Raw genomic sequence first — 20,398 nt, 5'->3', positions numbered from 1 at the left:
GGAAGGGCTCTCCGGGACTCCTCACAGTTAGTCTCACAGGAACTGGACAGCAGCACCGCAAGGCGGAACCTGTCCTGCAGCACGTGCCGTGTGGCTGCCGGAAAGGGAGCCCCTCATTCCCCGCCGGGCTGGATGACGACGTCCTTTCCACCTCGGTGTCACTTACGGGCAAGGAGCTATGGGTCAGATATGGGATGATACCTCTGTACGGTTTCTAGAAACCTCCAGGCAAATGCAGAGCAAGCCGATCAGGCTAGGCGCTCATCCAGCATGCAACGTGTCCTACTGCTGAAGCATTCGCTAAACCAGCACGTCTCGACTCAACATCCAGAGAACCCTTCTGGAGGCCTGTGAGGTCAAAATTACTTTCAGAATAATTGTAAGGTTTTTTTTTTTTTTTTTGCCATTTCACTGCATTGACTTCGTATCAATATACACAACTTGGCAGATGAAGTGTCCAGCGGGTTCCAGTGATTCCGAGGGTGGGCAGCAATAATGTTCACAGAGGACGCAAAGAAATATTGTTAAATTTTGGAATCTGAATCTTGCTCTGCTGAGAGAATGCTTACTACTGTCTCATTAGTGTTTATACGTACAGAATGAGGACTGGATCTCTGATTCCTGCTTTAAGGGATGTACTTTAAGTATCGGTTTTCTGTCTTCATCTCACGAGCACTAATGAGGCTCCTTTGGCCATTCTAGTGTCACTAATGCTGTGGCCAGAAGCGAGGTATCGGAGTTAAATTAAACTAGAAGTGTGCCAGCTTCACTCTGCTTTCTCTCTAGTGGGAGAAATGTTTTCTCTATATTTCAATACTGCATAAACTCTGTAAATCATGACATTTCCATTTACTGTTCTCCCCTGTTATTTACAGTAACTTAACTTGATGATAAGGAAAAACCTAGGTTGGTCATAAATTTATTTTTTACAATATTTTAAACACATCCTAGTGTACCAGTTAGCCCTGTTTTTCTCTTATATTAAGCAATTCAGCTACTGCTATAAATGCTGGTTATTTCTGATAATAGTAATCAAAATTATTCAGAGGAAATTAATCCAAGTTTCTTGATGGAGAGCTATCTGGAAAGGTAATGGCTAATGGGGCCAGCTCACACAATAACTGAAAACTATAGTAGACAAATGAAGGAATTTGGAACTCAGACGTTTAAGCATAATTCAGCAAGTAATGAGGGACCTATTTTTAGAAACACTGTACTTTGGGAATCCTTTCTGTTTCTTGGAATTGACCATAAGAATGTGGCCAGTAACCATCTTGCAAGTTACGTAGGCAAAAGTTCATCCACTACTAGTGTGTATCTTCTCTTTAAATGGAAAAGTATATATTTTATTATAAGGTTTTTATTTGAACCTTATTCAGTAAAAGACAGATTTAGTTTGTTTTGTCTGTATTCTCTCAGGAAAGAAATCCATCGAAGTGCTTATAGGTGCCTGTGAACCAAAGATCTTCATTCACGAAGGAGAAGGTGCAGGATGAGGAATGTCCCTGCGTATGTTTTGTGATTATGGGACATTGGAATCCAAAAAGATACTTGTATTGTAGAGGGAAACATTTCTTTTGTTGTCATGTATCATCCCTTTTATCAGTATTGTCCATTTTAGAGACTCAGGGCTTCTCTTCTAAATCCCCTGCGGGAAATGAAACACAGTTTTTTAGTTGATAAGTCAGTGAAAAGTTATCACCATTTTCCCTTCACATAACTTGTATTTTTTACTGTATTACTTCTTGTATTCTGCTTATGCATAAAACACCCATTTCAGTTTCTTGTATACTGATTCTTCACATGAATTTTATTTCAAAAGAAAATTATTTATTTAAAAAATCCCCCTTTCTAACTTGGGGTATCTAATCATTGTTTAAATAACAGCTTGAGCCTTACTTGTAATAAATTAACCAAGAGTATGTACTGGTTTTCAAATATTCCATTCTTCCCTAATTTGCTTTTTTTTGGATGCAGTCACGTGGCCCTTAAGAAAACGGCCCCTTCCTGTGTTTTGTGGCCTCCGGTTTCTGGTTCACTGGCCTGTCGCTTCTGCCGATGGCCCCCGGTGTGCCAGGCACTGTCCTGGTGACCGCGTGAACTGCTCGAGCACAGAGCACTGAGTGACACTTTCCAAACCATGTGATGGTCAATAAATGAGAGTCGTTATTTTACCGAACTTTCTTGTTCATCCTGTTTAAATTCCTTTCAGAGAATTTTTTATTTTTAATCCCATTTCAGTGTGCTGGTTTTTTTTTTCCCCCGCACTTTCTTTCCTTTCTCTTTGTTTAAAACAATGAAAAGTAACTGGATTTTTATACCTATGCAACAGGAACTGGAGATTAAGCCTGGTGGTTCATGACATGTGGTCACAGACAGAAATTCGGGACACGAATGGCAGTTGCACTGCTTCCACGGGGTTTCACGGAGCTGGAACCCATTCCAATATCCGAAGGCAAAGAGGCACACGGCCCAGTGCTCTCCCCAACCCCCAAAGCTTCCTTCTGAAGGCAGACATCTGTTGTATGTTAATTGAGTACCATAAAATAGAGAAGGAAGGGTTGTTTGTTCCCTGGGTACCTTATTATTTCTCCAGTTTTTCAGAGAGGAGAGTGGGAAGCGTGTATGTCACATGATGATCAAATACAAGTGCTGTTGTCATGGAAATTAATATTATTTGACAACGCGTTGTCTTCCTCTGATGGTAGACGACAATTGTTATTCTCCACACACACGCTTTAGCATATTACTCAGGTTAATGCAACTTGAAGTCGGTCTTAAGATCCACATCAAAACCCTTGTGAGGCACTGTTTACAAGTTAAACGCCCTGAACTTTTTGTCACACATCTTGATGAGAATATTCTACTCTCCAGAAGGAGATGCCCTGTAGTGGTCTTCCCTTTGGAGGAAATTAACACCAATTAAGTGTTCCTCATCAAGATGCCACACCATGAACAGTTGTAATGCTGCTGCCCCATGTGATCCAGTGGAATCTTCGAGTATTCTCTCAGCTACAAATTTGCCACATAATACCCATAACATCAGAGCGTTGATTCTGCAGTTGCTATGGCACCCTGAACAAATTCTCAGCATTAGTCCCCCAGGGCACAAATTAAGAGCTGCCAGCATTGTAGGATGTCAAGTGTTTCGCTTCCGCTGGTCAGGAGGCTGGTTTGTTATTGAAAAGTAAAACGGCTCTTGAGCTGGAATAAGCTGTTTAATAGAATGTGTTGTTATCCATCATTTGAGATTTTCTAGGTTAATACCTTTTAAAGTAATGCCAATATATTTTTAGACTTATTAAGGCATTGTTGTCCATTTAGCCATCCATCTCTTTAAAAGTATTTAGAAGGTCACTACAGAGAGAAAGCAATGAGATATTCTAGATTCAAGTGATGTAATTGTTTAAGACAACATTCATAAGAACTTTGGAATCACTGGGTATATTCATGCGACTTAACTCTAGGGTATCTACAAAAGAATCAATTTTCATTTGGCTTAATATATACACGAAAGCAACGGAAATGCCTGCCACATTTACTTTTATTATTAACATCTTTATTGAGATCTAATTCACATATCATACAATTCACTCGTTTAAAGCGATCAAGTTAATGCTGTGGTTTTCAGTAAAATAACAGAATTGTGCAATAATCACTAAAATTCAATTTTGAAACATTTCCACAGTCCCCAAAAGAAACTACATGCCTTTTAGTGGTCATTCCCCATTCTCCCTTCACCCTCAGCACTTGGGAAGTGCCACTTCCCGTGTCTATGGAGCTACCTACTCTGGACATCTCATAGAAATGGGGTCGTCGAATATCTGGTCGTTTGGGACTGGCTTCTTGTACTTAGCATCTGTGGTATGGAACAACATTTCCTCCTTTTCATAGCCAAACTATATACCGCTGAACGGATATGCCACAGTTTTTCTTCATGCTTCAGCCTGTTGGTATTTGGGTTGTTTCCACTTTTTGACTGTTGTGAATAATGCTGAATAAATTTTTGTATAGATGTATGCTTTTAAGGGTCACTAAACTGTTTTCTACAGTGGCTACAACGTTTGAGAATCTCACAAGCAATGTCTGAAGGTTCCAGTTCGCCCACATTTTCACGGAGACTTGTTGGTGTTCACCTTGGCATTATATCGTCATTGTGGGGTGAAGTGGTCTCACACTGTGGTTTTAATTTTAATTTCCCCAATGACTTACAGTGTTGATCATGTTTTCATGTATCACTGGCCATCTCTATATTTTCCTTGTAAAAATATTTATTTAGATCCTTTGCCCATTTTTCACTGGGGTATTTATTTTTTTTTAATTTCTGAGTTGTCTTTTGTATATTCTACATACAAATCCCTCCTCAGATACATGATTTACAAGTATTTTTTCTCATTACATACACTGTCTTTTCAGCTTTTTGACAGCTGTATTTGGAGCATAAAACTTAAATTAGACTTCATCTAAATTATTAATTTTTGTCATTGTTTGTTGCTTTGGTATCGTGTATAAAAAACATTGCCTAATTCAAAGCCATAAGGATTTACTTCTGTGTTTTCCTGTACAAGTTTTACAGTTTTAGCTCTTCTATTTAGGTCTGTGACCCATTTTGAGTTGGTTTTTAATAAATGAGGTGTGAGGCAGGCATTCAACCTCAGTCTTTTGCTTTTGGATATCTAGTTGTCCCAAGAATTTTTATTCAAAAGGTTACCCTTTTCTTATTGGAATACACTGGCACCCATGCCAAAATCCTGTTGCCCATCAATGTAATAGTTTCTTTCTGGACTCTGGACACAATTTTATTCCATTGACCTAAATATTTATTCTTCTGCCAGTAAAGCACTGCCTTGAATACCACAGATTTATAGTAAGCATTAAAATTAGGATGTGTCAGGTCTCCAAAAGTGTTTTTTCTAATCCTTTTATTCTCGTTTTCATACTTTTTTCCTTTTGGCTAAGAAAGTTGAGCCCTACCACAGATTCACCCACGTGTGTTCCCAAAGAGAAAGCGACACCAGCACCAAAGCACAGCCCCTGGGGAAGTTATTCTGGTTTTAGGTTACTAAGGCGACAGGAAAAACTTTGGGAAAACAATTGGTTCATGTCATTGGGAATGCAATTTTCATCATTCCATTCACTGTAAGGAATAGAACCTAAAGCAAACTGTCTTCGTTTCCAAAAAATATATAGTCTCCCCAAAATGGGAATCTCTCAAATCTGAACCTGTGTCATTCCATATAGAATTACCCGCTTTAATCAATGCACTTGTAAGCCAATGTTTTATTTTACCTTTTGCACTAAAGAATGCAATGCACTGATTGAGTTATTCAGCTGAGATATAGTCATATTATTTTCATTAACCCTATATCTACAACAATTGCATTGCTACCTTAGCTCATAGAAAAGTTACAGTTTATACACCTCAAAGGTCAATGAATTATCAGCAATACAGGTATTCAGTGCTAGCTTCTTTAACATTTCTTAAACATTTTAACAACTGTCCAGTGGGCAATGATGCTACTTACTTTAGATGGGAAATAGTCAATAGAAATTTAGCAGCCAGTTTCACGAAATCTTGAAGTTCAAGGATATATTTGAGGCCTGTATGGAAACTAATAAATAAGTTTAATAAATCACACTTACCATGACAGGTTACAAGGCCACAGGGTATTTTATATTCTGTTGAAATAAAATCACATTTTAGTTTTTAATACCTTAGTAATAATTACTTGGAATCATTGAATTTAACTCATCCAAGTATTTCTATGTAGGTAGGAAATAAGATGTCATCATTAAAGACATAATTATTACAACATTGAAAAATACATATAATCCTAGCCCTGGCTGGCATAGCTCAGTGGATTGAGCACAGGCTGCGAACCAAAGTGTTGCAGGTTCAATTCCCAGTCAGGGTACATGCCTGGGTTGCAGGCCATGAGCCCCAGCAACCACACATTGATGTTTCTCTCTCTCTCTCTCCCTCCCTTCCCTCTCTAAAAATAAATAAATAAAATCTTTTAAAAAAGAATGTAGGAAAATAAAATATTTAAAAAAATACATATAATCCTGTAACACAAACTATATACTTAGGAAATTCCTCAAAAAGCTACCATTTCCCATCTCCAAGAAATGTCCATAAGGGGTTCTGGTTGGCTCTGCTGACTTTTTTCCAGGGGAAGAGCACATCGCAGTGCAATCCTTGACAAGTTCAGAATATTTCAGTTCCAATGATAAACCTCTGCCCTAAGGTTCGTCTTAATTATCCGAAGTGGACGAGTCGCGCGCCCACTCATCTCTCACAAGGGCTCTGCGTGGCGTGGGTCGGGCTTAGGGGTTTGTGAGCAGGAAGCGCACCTGAATTCGTGCCATCGCCCCTCATTAGCTTAATTACGCTGCAAGCTGGACCCGTGATAAAGACACCGACTGCGGGTGCCCTGAGGCGGACTCGGAGCAGACTGGCCAGAAGGACTTGCCAGAACGCCCGGCGCTCGCCACGTCACTTCGGCTTCTGTGACCGAAATCGGTCCCGGTCAGTTGCTAATGGAAAGATACATGAAAATCGATTATCAACGGTTTCCCGTTCGATTTGTGATACAAGTCATATCCTGCTCTTTGCCACAACTCTCATGCTTTTCTAGTCTTTTCTATGTTTCATTTTATTTTGTTTTTTTTTTTTATTTGTTTGATGGTAGAAAAATATTTTTCAGGAATCGCAGCTTCTTTTTAGCTGAAGTCATTGCCTCCACGCCACCAAGTCTTCAGACTATGGCTGGGACCTCGTTATATTGCCACCTTGATCAGGCGATAAGATATGGTTTCAATGTATTTTTCTAGAATCATAAATTTTTGGCAATCTACTGAGATTCTAGCCAGACTGCCTGGGGCCTTACCAGAGTAGTACTAGGAACAAAGCAATTATTCTGTACTCACCGTAAATATTGAACTGGGTTTATCTGGCATATAAATGTTGCAGGGTGCTACTGATACAGAGCTTTAAAAATTATGCCCTACTTCCTTGGCAAAAAAATTTTAACACAGTGGAAGGACATCTGTTGCTTTAGCCTATCCAGCATCCATTTTTTCTTTTTGCTAAAAACATGCAAGCACTATTGCAAGCACCTGAAATCCATAGATGAGTAACATGTTTATCCCTTAAGCAGGGAACTTGCACTGCAGTGGAGAAAGACCGGGACAGCTCATATATAAGCCACACAACTGTTAGGAAATACATCAGTGGTCCTGCTTTGGATGCAGATCCCAGTATTAAATATGGTATTTGGCCTCAGATGTGAGTAAGTACATAAAAGATGGGAAAGGAAATGAGTCATTGAGATAGCTGGGGAGAGCTACAGCCAAAAAACGGCTACCATAATTTAGCTGGACCCACGGAGAAAGCTGAGTGGCAGGTAGGATGGCACACCTAAGGAAAATGCTGTCCTCCGGGCAGGGGTCACTGCATGGACTTCTACCCACAGTGTGTCCCAAGGGCCAGTGGCAGCAGCACCCCCGAGGAGCCTGGTGACCTCAAATGCTCTTGAGCTCCCCGGGGACCCACCAAACTATTATCTGTACCTTGGGAAGTTTTGACAGCACTTAAACTCTGCTTAAAATAAGTTTCAAAGTACACTTATCTTTTATTGTAAAGTTTATAAAAGCTTGGTATAGATTTAGAAAATATCAGTGTCTAAAAAGCTTAGCCAGTATTTTGGTATTATTTTTAAAAATCATTTTACATAAGAAATGGCATGCAGTACTCGCAATGTTGTAAGGAATTTTTTAAAACTCAAATGACATCAAGTAGCATTATGAAAGCTAAATAAACATTTTAATGTCTGCAGAATGTTCTATCAGAGTGGTGTGCTGTACTTAAATATAATCCTTTTAGTAATCATTAAGGTCAATTTGACTTTTTCATGATTATACTAAAAAAATTATACAAGAGCTTGTAGGTGTTTCTGATATTGTTTTTTTCAGACATTTCAATACACAAGGGATAAAAATACATCAATGTTAAGACTTTTGGTATACATCCCCAAGATACATTGCCAAATTTATATTCTCTGATTACTCCACTTTTGAGTAAAATAGAGTAACTTTTACTTATTACAGTGTTATACTCTATTCAGACTCTAATGTTTTTCATGTAGTTAGAACAAAGTATTCCTTAAATATGTACCAGTACCTGTCTGTGAGTAAGCTCTTCAAGGAGTTACCATATACCCCACATTTGTGTCTATATATTGAAATCCAAAATGATAGCATAGAAGCCAAAAATTTATAAACTGAAGAAAAATGTTAAAAGTACCACTATTCATAAATATCATTTAGGAACTCCCCTTGGAACTGACACTGTGATACCAAATAAGAGTGGTTTTTTTTTCCAAGTAGATATTTAGGAAAGAAGATAAAATGCAAAATAATAGGAGTTTCCAGAAAAATATTGTCAAACATTATTAGCCTATTACTTTATTGTTTTAATTTTTATTTTGATCATATATAAGGAAATTAAAATATTTCTTAAAATTTATCTTTAATGAGGCATAAATGTTGCATATTCTGACTCCCCCAAATAATAAAAATATGCAAGGGTATATCCAAGAAGCAAAAGTTTGTATACTAAACATACTGAAATTTCATAAGACCTTTTGTTTAATATATAGGATATGATTGCACTCTAATAAATCCTTTGGTAACATTAGTAAAATAGCATTCTATTGCTTTGAATAATTTTAGGTAACACAATGATTAAAATGAAACATGAGCCTAATTCATTAACAATGTGGATTACATGGACAAATGCACAAAACAGAACTAGAAAAGTGCATAAGCTCTGTAAAAATGCTCTAACTTAATGCTTCCCGACGTGAAGTGGGAATGAGGAAAAGCGAGGTCCACAGAGACCCGCACAGGTCTGATGAGGGTGGATGAACGTTTAAGGCAGGAAGGCAAACTTGGACACTGTGAGTGAAGTAATCTAGTAGTTGCATATGAACTTGGGAATTGCAGCTGTCAACGAAATATGAGTATTACTAAAATGTCCGTTTGAAATTCAGGAATAAATGAATAGTCGGGTGTTAATTTTGACATACTTGACCAAAGTGTTTATGCCACACCACAAACAATCGATGACAGGGTTTGTAGAAAGGTGTTACTTCTCGTGTGGATGAAGAAAAAGTGTTTTTTTCTCCCTGAAAAATAATAGCACCTACCTAACTTTATATGTTCTTCCTCATGCTTAAAGTGATATAAGTTGGAAAACACTGCCCTAGAGATCAGGGGATTGAAGTCAGTTTTCATCTGTAGCAAGAGTTTGACTTTTTGCATAATAAGAGCAATTTTATTACCCTTACGATTGTGTTAGATACTAAAATAAGGTTTATTCCACTGTAGTGCCATAGGACAGCAAGCTACTTGGAGAGGCAAGAATTTTGTCTTGAGGCTTGAAATTTGAAAATTTCTGTCAATTTCCATTTGATTTTGAAATATTCGATTGGATGAATCTGTGGCTAGAAATAATTGTGAGGAAGAGAGGACAGGAAAACTATCTAGTTCTAAGCCATTAAACCTTCATGCCAGCTAAGAAGAAAATATTTTGGGAACTTAATTAGAACACTTAAAAATATTAGCATTAATGATTAAATTGGAGGACACAGTAAAGATATATTTTTTTTTCCTAAGAAGGGCAGTTCAAAGCCAAGACCCCAGCATGTGCAGAGTAAGCCACCGTGCATGCTTAAACTTGGATATCCAGGAATGTGATGTTGTGTATGAGCCAAGAGCCGAGGGAGCACCTTGAAGACAGGCACACGCCATTCCAACTCTCAAGACTGTGACAGTCCCCAAATCTTGGGGATAATGAGCTCAGGGTCCCGGACTGTGACTCAGGGGGAGGGGCAGGGCTGAAATGGGGGAAGAGTGCCTGGAGAGAGAAGATGCTGTCAACATTCCAGAGTCCATGTAGATGCTCATTTTATTAGTGAATCTATGCATTACTTCTATTGTGAAAAAATAAATGAATATTCCCATGTATTCATGCACAGACATAAAAGAAACTTGTGCATAAGAATGTGCCATGCAAAAAATAGACCTTGTTTTTAAAAGGATTTTCTCACTCATTTTAAGTCAAGCATTTCCTCCTTTGTTTTCAGCTCAATGATGCCCTGAATCAGATCCGTAAGCTCCAGAGGTCGCTGGATGACCAGAAAGAAGCAAATGAAAACTTGGAAACTGAACTCAGGCACTTACAAAACCGGTAATAACTTCACACACATACAAATTATTCAATTCAAGATTGGGACATTAGACATGAAAACCTTGGTATTGTGTTTCATATTTTTCTTAAATACCAGCATTATTATTTTCATTAATGAGAACTATTAATGAAAGAAGCTTCTGACTCTTACTATTTTTTGCCTAGTAGATGTTATATGGTAAATAAATTTGAATATTTAAAAGCAACTTTGGTTCTAAAAAGTGATTTTCTTTTTCTTTTTTTTTAAGATTTTATTTATTTATTTATTTTTAGAGAGGAAAGGGAGGGAGAAAGAGAGAGAGAGAAACATCAGTGTGTGGTTGCTGGGGGTCATGGCCTACAACCCAGGCGTGTGACCTGACTGGGAATCGAACCTGCGACATTTTGGTTCACAGCCCGCGCTCAATCTACTGAGCTACACCAGCCAGGGCTGATTTTCTTTTTCATAAAAATATTTTATTGTTTATGCTATTACAGTCATCCCAACTTTCCCCCTTTGCCCCCCGCCACCCAGCCTGCCCCCCACTTCCACAGTCAATCCCCACGCCACTGTCCAAGTCCGTGGGTCCTTCATATATGTTTCTGACTGATCCCTTCACTGCCTGTCAATCAGCCCCTGCCCCCGCCCCCCCACAGCTGTCCGCCTATTCCAGGATTCAGTCCCTCTGGTTCTCTTTTGCTCATTAGTTTATTTTGTTCATCCATTCCTCTCATAAGCAAGATCATATGGCATATACCTGAAAACCCCCCAAACACCAATTCTAAAGAATTTATGCACCCCCATGTTCATAGCAGCATTATTTATAATAGCCAAGATTTAGAAGCAGCCTAAGTACCCATGAGTAAATGAGTGGATGAAAAAAAAAAAGTGGCACATTTATACAATGAGCTACTCTGCAGAAAAAAGAAAGAAGGAACCCGTGCCCGGTGCAGCCGCACGGATGGCGCTGGGGACTATCACGCTAAGTGGAATAGTAATAGGTGCAGAGTTTCTGAAAGGCGGAGGGAGCTTCCAGAAGGCATCTCACATAAAGGAGGAAGAATGATAATACGTGCAAGACAAAGTAAGTTGTAAACCACACAACTTTGTTGGGTGGTTGATGAAAGAAGCAGTGTATTAAATCAAAGGAACGGTTTATTCATTGACAGGCATGGGAAGATGTCTTTCTTATGTATGTGGGTAGGGGTGACATGTTGTGTGAAAAATGTTTCCACCCAAGAGAGGTGACAATGAACGTGGTATAATTCTCGCTACAAAGCAAAAGTGGGCAGAGGTGTCAATGTGATTTGCACTACGAGGATAAGGTGAGACTGCACTCTAATTTACACAAATATTCCCAGAAACGTAATTGTTTGCCTGTGACTGAAGCTAAGAAAAAGCAACAGGTGCCTCTAGGAAACTAAAAGGGCGTTTGCTTTTTTCTGGGTGGACATTTGGCAGTGAAATCACGGAAGAGCCCACGGCACCGGAAAGTATTATCTGGGTATAAATCAGGCTGAAGTAGAGCAGCAATTTTCTTCCGAGTTGAATGAACAAAGCCAAGTATAAGACTGTACTTAGAGGGATATTTCCTTAACACCTTTTGATATACTAGAGTACAATGCCTCATATTTCAGTTTTTAAGATAAAGAAATTAACGTTAAAAAGATGCTAACATAAACTTACATAGTTACTTGCAAGCGAAGCCACCTTGTAAAATTTAATTCAGTTAAAATATGTCTGGCTTTCCTCACCTCTCTATTAATTAGTGGGAAAATGAAAACTTACCAATGGAAGAGGGAATAAAGCTTACTTTTACACAGTCAGTTAGCTTGTGTCTTTCTACAAGGCTTCGTCACTCACTGAGCCTTTCCGACTGGCCCGTGTCTTCCTCTAACTTGGAGGGAGGTCTGACTAGCGGGGATCCAAGGATGGGAGGCAGGAGGCACAGAGGCCGGCCAGCCAGCCGCTGGCCTCACCCTGGCCCCTGAGGGTACACCGCTGAGAGTGTTTGCTAGCCTGTGTGGTCAGGGCTGTTCCATGTCCCAGTGATGAAATAAGAACTCCCTTCATTTGGGTTGACACTCCTCTTGCCAGACTGGTCCCATCTTGACCGTTCCCCGTGTAGCCTCTACTGTCTCCCACCCCATCCCTGACAAACCACCTGGCTGAGGATGCACCCAGCTGGAACCTTCGTGTGGCCCCTCAGAGGGGCTCTCATCTCAGCCACGAACGAGCACCGAACGCAGCTCTGAGAGCTCGCTACACCTCCCTCTGCCTGACCACACTCCTCTGCCTTTCTGCATCCGGGCCACACACTGATGTGGGGCAGCGAGAGGCACCTTCCTCCCCAAATCCCAGACACAGGCGGAAAACAGGAGTCTCCCTGCGCTCCGTCCTCAGCGCCTGACTTACCTGCTGTAGCAGTTCCTTCCACACAGCCCGTCTCCAGACCAAAGCACACAGAGGGGAAATGAACAACTCTTCTGGACGGTTTACTCCTCCCATCATCCCAGAGCTGAAAAGAAGTGGCTGTTCATTTCCTCACTGTGTCACGTCCTACATACACCATGTCTACTCTGGAGCTGGGCAACTGTGACAAGCAGACAGGGCAGTTCCCTCTGTGATCTCAATACAGACTCTTGTTGTAGGGACCACCTACAAGGCCACTATTTACCCTTGGTGCTTCCATACATTGACTCATTTTATCCTCATGAGACGTATGTGCTGGGACCTGTTGTTTTCCGAACCCTAACAAGGGAATTGAGGCACAGTAGGCTAGGCAGACAGGATTGTCGTAGAAAAGTACTAGAAGACAGCTAAGCCTCACTCAGGAATGGGATTTGCTTAGTGGACCTTTGGTTTAGACAGATAAAGGTTTAAGACGGTTCTTGGCTTCAGTGACTTCCCTACCAAATGCTGGAAACAAAAAAACATCATTTTTAGTTATATTTTGCTGTGTAGCAAATTATGCCAAATATTAGTGGTGGAAAGATGAATGATCCTTGCTATTCAAGATCCTGTGGGTTGACTGTGCTTGAAAAGTTGGTTCTTCTGCTGTGTGTGACACTGGGATTGGCTCGGTCGCTCTTGAGCTTACATTCGCCTCGGAATTTGGTGCTGGGACGAGGGAGATGCCCTCACTCAGATGTCCGTGTCCTGGGGCTTTTTCTCCACGTAGTTAGTTTCCTGAGTAGTGCAGCCTGTGCTTCCAACACGGTAGCTGGTTCCCAAGAGGGTAAAGTGGATTTTTGCTTTTGCCTCTGGATCCCTGCTTGCCCTCTTAGGCATCCTTCCTTCAAAATAACTGGTCACACACCAGAGCCAGACAAAAATGCCACAAACAAGAGAATCATAGGCCAATATCCCTGATGAACATAGATGTAGAAATCCTAAACAAAACATTAGCAAACTGAATTCAGCAATACACGATCAAGATCATGAATTATGATCAAGTGTGCCTCATTCCTGGGACACCAGGCTGGTTCAGTGTATGAACATCAACTAGCATGACACACCACATAAGGAAAACGTAGGACCAAAAAACCACATGATCATACCAACAGATGAGGAAAAGTGTTTGACAAAATCCAACATCCATTATGATAAAAAAACCCAACAACTTTCACCGAAGTGGGAGAGAAGATACACACCCTCAACACAGTAAAGGTTACTTATGACAAACCCACAGCTAACACAGTCAGTAGTGAAAAGCTGAAAACGTTCTTTCAAGATCAGGAATAAAACAAGGATATCTACTTTTGCCACAATTAACCAACATAGTCTTGGAAGTCCTAGCTAAAGAAATCAGATAAGAAAAAGAAATAAAAGGCATCCAAATCAGAAAGGAATGAGTAAAACTATCATTATTTGCAGATGACATAATACTATACAGAATCTTAAAGATTCCACCAAAAAAACCTATTAGAACTGATAAATGAATTCAGTGGAGTAAGTGGCATGCAAAATTAGTATTTAGGTATCAGTTGCATTTTAGACACCAATTTCAAACTATCAGAAAGTGAAATTAAGAAAACAGTCCCATGTATAGTTACATGAAAAAGAATAAAGTGCCTAGGAATGGATTTAACCAAGAGGTAAAACACCTGTACTCTGAAAACTATTAAGACATTGAAGAAGGAAACTGAGAACATTCAAATACATGAAAGGACACACCACACTCGTAGGTAGGAGGAATTAACATCATTAAAATGTCCATACTACAAAAAGCAATCTACAGATTTAGTGCAATCCCTATCAAGATACTAATAACATTTTTCACAGAAATAGAATAAGTAAACCTAATATTTATGTGGAACCACAAAAGATCCTGAATAGCCGAGCTATATTGAGAAAAATAAAAAGTTGGAAGTATCACATGACCTGGTGTTGAATTACACTATTGATACAAGGTTATCGTGAGCAAAACAGCATGGTACTGGAATTAAAAACAGACACATAAATCAATGGAACAGAATGGAGAGCCCACAGATAAACCCTCGCCCATGTGGTCAATTAACCTATGACAAAGGAGGCAAGAGCATACAATGGGGTAAAGACAGTCTATTCAATAAATGGCATTGGGAAAACTGGATACACGGCAAAAAAATGAAAAGGCCTCTTTGTTACCCATATACAAGAATAAACTCAAAATGGATTAAAGACTAAAGTGTAAAACCTGAAACCATAAAATTCCTAGAAGAAAACATGGACAGTGAACTCTTTGAGCTCACTCTTAATAGTATTTTTGGGTATGTCCCCACAGGCCAGGGAAACAAAAAGAAAAGAAAAGAAATGGGACTATGTCAAACTAAAGTTTCTGCTCAGTGAAGGAATCCAACAAAACACAAAGACAGCCCACTGAGTGGAAGGAGATATTCACCAATGATACATCCAGTAAGGGGTTAATCTTCAAAATACATAAGGAAATGACCCAACTTAACACCAAAAAAAACAAACAATATGATTTAAAAATGGACAGAGGACCCGAACAGACACTTCTCCAAGGAGGACCTACAGATGGCCAACAGACATATGACACAATGCTCAACACCACTAATTATCAGAGAACGTAAGCACAGTTGGTATTGAACAACCTAAAAAACAAGATTCGTGGTAGGGAAATTTAATATTTTATTGCCGTGCCACAGATGCACGTAAAATGTAAGGGAATGTGTACAGAAAATAGCTTGCCACTGGTGATTGTCATGTTTTTAGCAATGCCTCTCTTACGACTTGACTCTTGCAGAGATGAATAAAAACAGATGCCGAGAGGAGCTGGTAGACAGTTGACTTTGAACCGGGCTCTTGACAACACGGTCGTGGGCCCAGTCCCAGGAGGAGCTGTTGGTACACGGACTTCAGAGACGAGTGCAGAGCTAACAGGTGCCTCGTGCACATTTCACTGCAAAACGCGAAGGCCTTCAGTGCCCGGGCCCGGCCTGTGCCCAGCTCATTTCTAGGAACAAGAACGTGATGGGAATGGGAAACAAAGTCAGCTCCAGAGCATTCTCGCCTTGGCTGGTGTGCAGCCCCTCCCACTGTGTGCGAACTGGGGGCACACTACACCAGATGGAGGGCAAAGCTGGAGAATGGTTATTTCGGACTTCAATGCATTTTTATCTGTTAACATGATCCATTTCTAAATCATTGCCTATTTTAATTTATGTCTAAAATCTTCTCTGAACTCATTTTTTTCCCTTGGTACTTCTTCTATTTCTCAGTAAATTAATTCCAAAGGAACAATGATATGTGATAAACTAACTGGGACTGGATTCTTATTTTGGTACAGCTCCATCATCTTGGAATTTCCATTTTCCACCATTCCTAAATTCCTGCCTTTATCTTTGACGCTTAATTACTTAGTCTATCACCCCTAAATTAATAAAACGGCATTATTCACAGTAAAAAAATTTTAGTCCTTCCATTTTTTAATTCAACCTTTTTCTTTTTCTGCTGTAAGAATAATCATCTTTATGTTCCATGGATACAATATTTTCACCTCTCTGAAAATAACAGGTAACTATTTACTTTTATTCTGTTTTTTCCCCTTGTTTCTCCCCAATTACAATGCTCTTCTTCGTTGGTTCCAATGTTCATTTGCTATTCTCACTCTTCTAGCTTCAGCCAGGATTGGCAGGTGCCCTCGGTGCCTCTCTGCTTCAGTCGTCCTCAGCTTGCTTTATTTCTGGGCCACGTGGCATTCTCCAGTGGCACTCTTGGAGACTTTTCCTCTTTTCAGAAGCCTTGGCTCCCGACTACCTCAGAATTCACTTGTGCTTCGAGAAAGCTGGCCTTCAAGTCTTGAATTTGTCACTCCAGTCCCTCGTGATCCCTGGAAGCCCATCTCCTTTCCTCCCAGCCCCGCCCAGCGGCGGCTCTGCACCCCCTCGCCCCGCCCAGCCATGGTGGAACCGCTGTCTCCTGCAGGAGAAGAATGAGAGGTGCCTGGTGCTCATGGGCTCCCACCCTCAAGGCTCTCTCGTCTCCGCAGTCCCGCTGCTCCTAGTTCTGCGGCACCTGAGCATGTCAGATGCCTTGAAAACTAGGATTTTGTGATTCGGCCATTTATTTTCTAGTTGTTCTTGGCAGTAGTCTGGCCTGGGGTGATCTATTTTCTCTTATTTGGAGCAGAATTCCCATGAATTAAATTTAAACTCATATGATGTCACCTTTTTTTCTTTTTTTAGTTACAAAATCTAGTTTTCGTATTCTGACTTCATCCTCGCAGGATTCTTCTGTCTACCCATCGGAGTAGTACTGTGGAACATCGTTTTGGCTATGATTTTTCTCGGTCCCCTCAGTAGCTATTCATTCGACGGTACTGGTCCCTTGGCTGCAGAAAGCCAGATGGTCGTGGCATAGTCAGCGGCGTCTGCTCTAACAGAGTGCTGCGTTGGAGCCGCTGGGAAAGTCCCACGTTGGTGAGCTGCCAGAAGACAGCACCCCGCCTTCAGTCCCTGTCTCCTCAAGTTCTCTGTCCCCCCACTGCAGAGACCCCAAGACCAGCAAACCACCAATGCCTTTCAATTCGCTAGGCCCTTGGGGTTAGAAGGGCATTTCTGGAATAAACGCCACAGGGAGGCACCTGCGGTTTCCGTGGAGGCCTGCGTAAGGGGCTGAGCTAGGACAGGCAACGGGGAACCGAAGTGCCCCCCGGGGCAGGTCCGCATCTGTGCCCACAGCATCTGCCCTGTGCATCACCGTGCGGTCACGCCCCAGTGTGCACTCCCACGGGTCTGGGAGAAATCGAAACATGAGAAGCACCCCCTGGGAGCTGCCCATGTGTGCCCACAAAGCTGTAAGAATCCTTACAGAGATGGGGTCCGAGAAGGAGAGCGGATGCAGGGGAGGGCGAGGGGCGGGCAGCGGCGGGGAGGGGGCATGCTCAGAGTGCCCTCTCCCGTTTTCCCGGATGCATGCCTGGGTCTTTTCTATACGGAATACAAATGGGTGTTGCTTTTGAGTCAATGAGAGTTTTGTCTTTTAGAAAAGGGTATAAAATATTTACAGAAAATGTCATAAATAAATCAGTGAGCTTCCTCATCCTTGCCTGTGCGTGTTGGCTGCTGTCTGCTCTCTGGCCTCCTGCCGGCTCCTGCTTCCACGGCTCCTCCTCTCCCCTGGGTTCGGGGGCTCCATTTGGGTTTTGTTTCTACCACGAGCCACTGCGGTTATTCTGTGAAATCTTGGAATACAATTCTATTTTAGATGGCCCCCGGATGAAGACTTGCTCATTTGTCTATTTGCTTCTGTTCTTGCTTCCCTGGTAGAAACACACAAGTGAAAATATAGAAGCTGGAGACAAAAATGCATAGTTTTATTAAGTTTTATTTTACCATGACTTTGTTGACAACTGTTAAAGCTTTAGATGTACATCAATGATGAACATTATTGATGGTCACAAATGGTCAACCCATACCACAGTTTCTAAATTCTTTTTTTTTAAGATTTTATTTATTTATTTTTAGAGAGGGAAGGGAGGGATATATATATAGAGAGAAACATCAATGTGCAGTTGCTGGGGGCCGTGGCCTGCAACCCACACATGTGCCCTGACTGGGAATCGAACCTGCGACACTTTGGTTTGCAGCCCATGCTCAATCCACTGAGCTACGCCAGCCAGGAGTTTCCAAATTCTTGAATTCCTAAATTTGTGTCCCTGTTCAGGGGATGGAAGTCTATTTGTATGTCCATGCATCTTGGGGACAGTTCCTTGAGTACTTTTCTTTATGTTTTTCCATCCAGTTAATGGTCATAAGATCATATACATTTAAACTTCTAACAAGGATCACAGTCAAGTTCATATTTATTCGTTTGCACAGTGGGGATTAGACCCAGATTCGTACTTTTTAGACCATTCCTCTCTTAAAGTTGTTTTTGGTGGAAAGGAAACATCCTAATGTAAGTATGTAGTTACCTTTAACGTAATTGTAAAGAGTTCATTTGGCTGGTATGTTTAAGTGTTCAAATTACAGCCCAGGAAAACTTTAGATGCACTGTTATTTGCTACTTGTTTTTCTTTTCTGTGTTTTCCTTCCTCCTGGTTATTGTCAGTTGTTCCTTCAGCAATGGCACTATATGTTGGCCCCGTCTTTTTTTTCCTGCATTATTTTCTCTCCAGACATCTTGAACATTTAGGGGTTTTTGCCCTCTGAATTATGAGAGAGCTTTTCAAGTCTGCTGAAGTTTCATTGGTGTTAGCAACCTGACTCAGGACAACCTCAAAACCTCTTTTACATGTTTGGATTTACCTTTCTCTTATCTCTGATAGTAGCCATTGTCTAATCATAGTCTCTGCGTCTAATGCTTCGCATGTCCATCTTAAAGGCCGCTTCCCCTCGCATCCTGTGGGGAATGCTTAACAGAGTTACACACACACTCACCTCCAAAATCTAAATTTTCTTGGCATGTTTACTCTATTCTGACTTCCTTTCCCTTTCTCATATTTTCCTTCAATCAAATGTCCTTGCTGTTCATTTTCTTCTGGTTTGTTGATTTAGATTTTCTTATATGAGGAGACATATATTCAGGTCAAATTACCTACATTTTAATACACGCATTTTGCAAAACTTTTTGCAGAACTCATAACTTGTGGTCCCAGTGGAATAGAGAAAACATGACGCGCTCAAAATGATAACCGAAATGGCAGTTACCTTGACGATGTAGATGGTGAGTCATAGGGACGAGGGATAAGAATAAAATTTGTTCCAGCTGTTGACTTTCAAGCAACGGGAACTGTAGCAATTTGGCAGTTAGTCATATTTGAAATGCTCTGACACCTTCCTATTAAAATACCTATCACACATCGCAAAATCTTAAAGCGTTTCCACGGCACCAGGAAACGGTCATGCTGAGACCTTCTGGTGTGGAGAGAGCCTGGCGCTTCTGTCCAGAAGCATCAGGACCTGCCTGCCCAGCCCTAGCACTGCCTGGAGCTCTGGCTTCCCTCGTCCCCGGTTCTGCCCTGCCGCCCTCCCTACTTGGCCTGCCTTCTACCCGACTTTAGTTTCTCTCCGCCCTTTATTTCAGAAGCGTGTGCATTCTGTAGATAGCTCTTAAATGGCCCAAGGGGTGGTTTTCACTCTCCCCTTTTGCTCTCTATAATTTTTCTGCCAAATTCTCTCCTCTTCTTCCAACAGGAACTCTTGGCAAGGAAAACAAAAGAATATGAGCTACTTCAGAAGATAGGGCACAAATAGTTGACTTCCATCCATGCGTGTTAAAGGTTTTCTGCTTGGCCCTGATTGTGGTATGCTTTATACCACAGTTTCTATACTGTTTACTGTAATCCAAGTTTGGTACTTTGAGTCTCATCTAACCAAAAATGTATAATGTTTTGCAAAGATAGTTAACTGCTAACACATTTCTTTGGTGTTTTATGGTCTAGACTTGTGATGTAGTAGCTCTAGGTCATTTAAATGTTACTTGGGATTTAATAGAATGCATTGGCAATACTGAATGATTGATGACAAAACAGTGAAGCAAATTATCTTAAGTATAAGTACAGAAAATGTGTTTAATATGCAGAATATTCCCTCACTCCTAAGATTGTCCTTGTGGCTTATACAGCAAGTTAGATCAGCAGGGTTGTATTGCTAAAGAATATTAAGAGTTCTCTCGAAAGGAGCTGACCCATTCTCTATTCTCCTCAATTTCCAGCTTTG

At 40.8% G+C, this 20,398-nt stretch overlaps 1 protein-coding gene across 1 annotated transcript in view; it reads left to right on the top strand.

The window, feature by feature from the left end:
• The window catches only part of CCDC102B (coiled-coil domain containing 102B), a 131,956-nt gene extending 111,766 nt beyond the window's left edge, over positions 1 to 20,190 (top strand). The window contains 3 exon segments of the mRNA XM_036010124.1: positions 10,149 to 10,252; positions 19,314 to 19,403; positions 19,874 to 20,190. Coding sequence (XP_035866017.1) covers positions 10,149 to 10,252; positions 19,314 to 19,368 — 159 coding nt within the window. The 3' untranslated portion in view covers positions 19,369 to 19,403; positions 19,874 to 20,190.
• The last annotated feature ends 208 nt before the right edge of the window (positions 20,191 to 20,398 follow it).

Source organism: Phyllostomus discolor, chromosome 9, assembly GCF_004126475.2.
Source record: "Phyllostomus discolor isolate MPI-MPIP mPhyDis1 chromosome 9, mPhyDis1.pri.v3, whole genome shotgun sequence".
Classification (NCBI taxonomy): Eukaryota; Metazoa; Chordata; class Mammalia; order Chiroptera; family Phyllostomidae; genus Phyllostomus; species Phyllostomus discolor.
The sequence above is the reverse complement of the archived record's forward strand: the minus strand, read 5'-3'. Positions and strand labels throughout refer to the sequence as shown.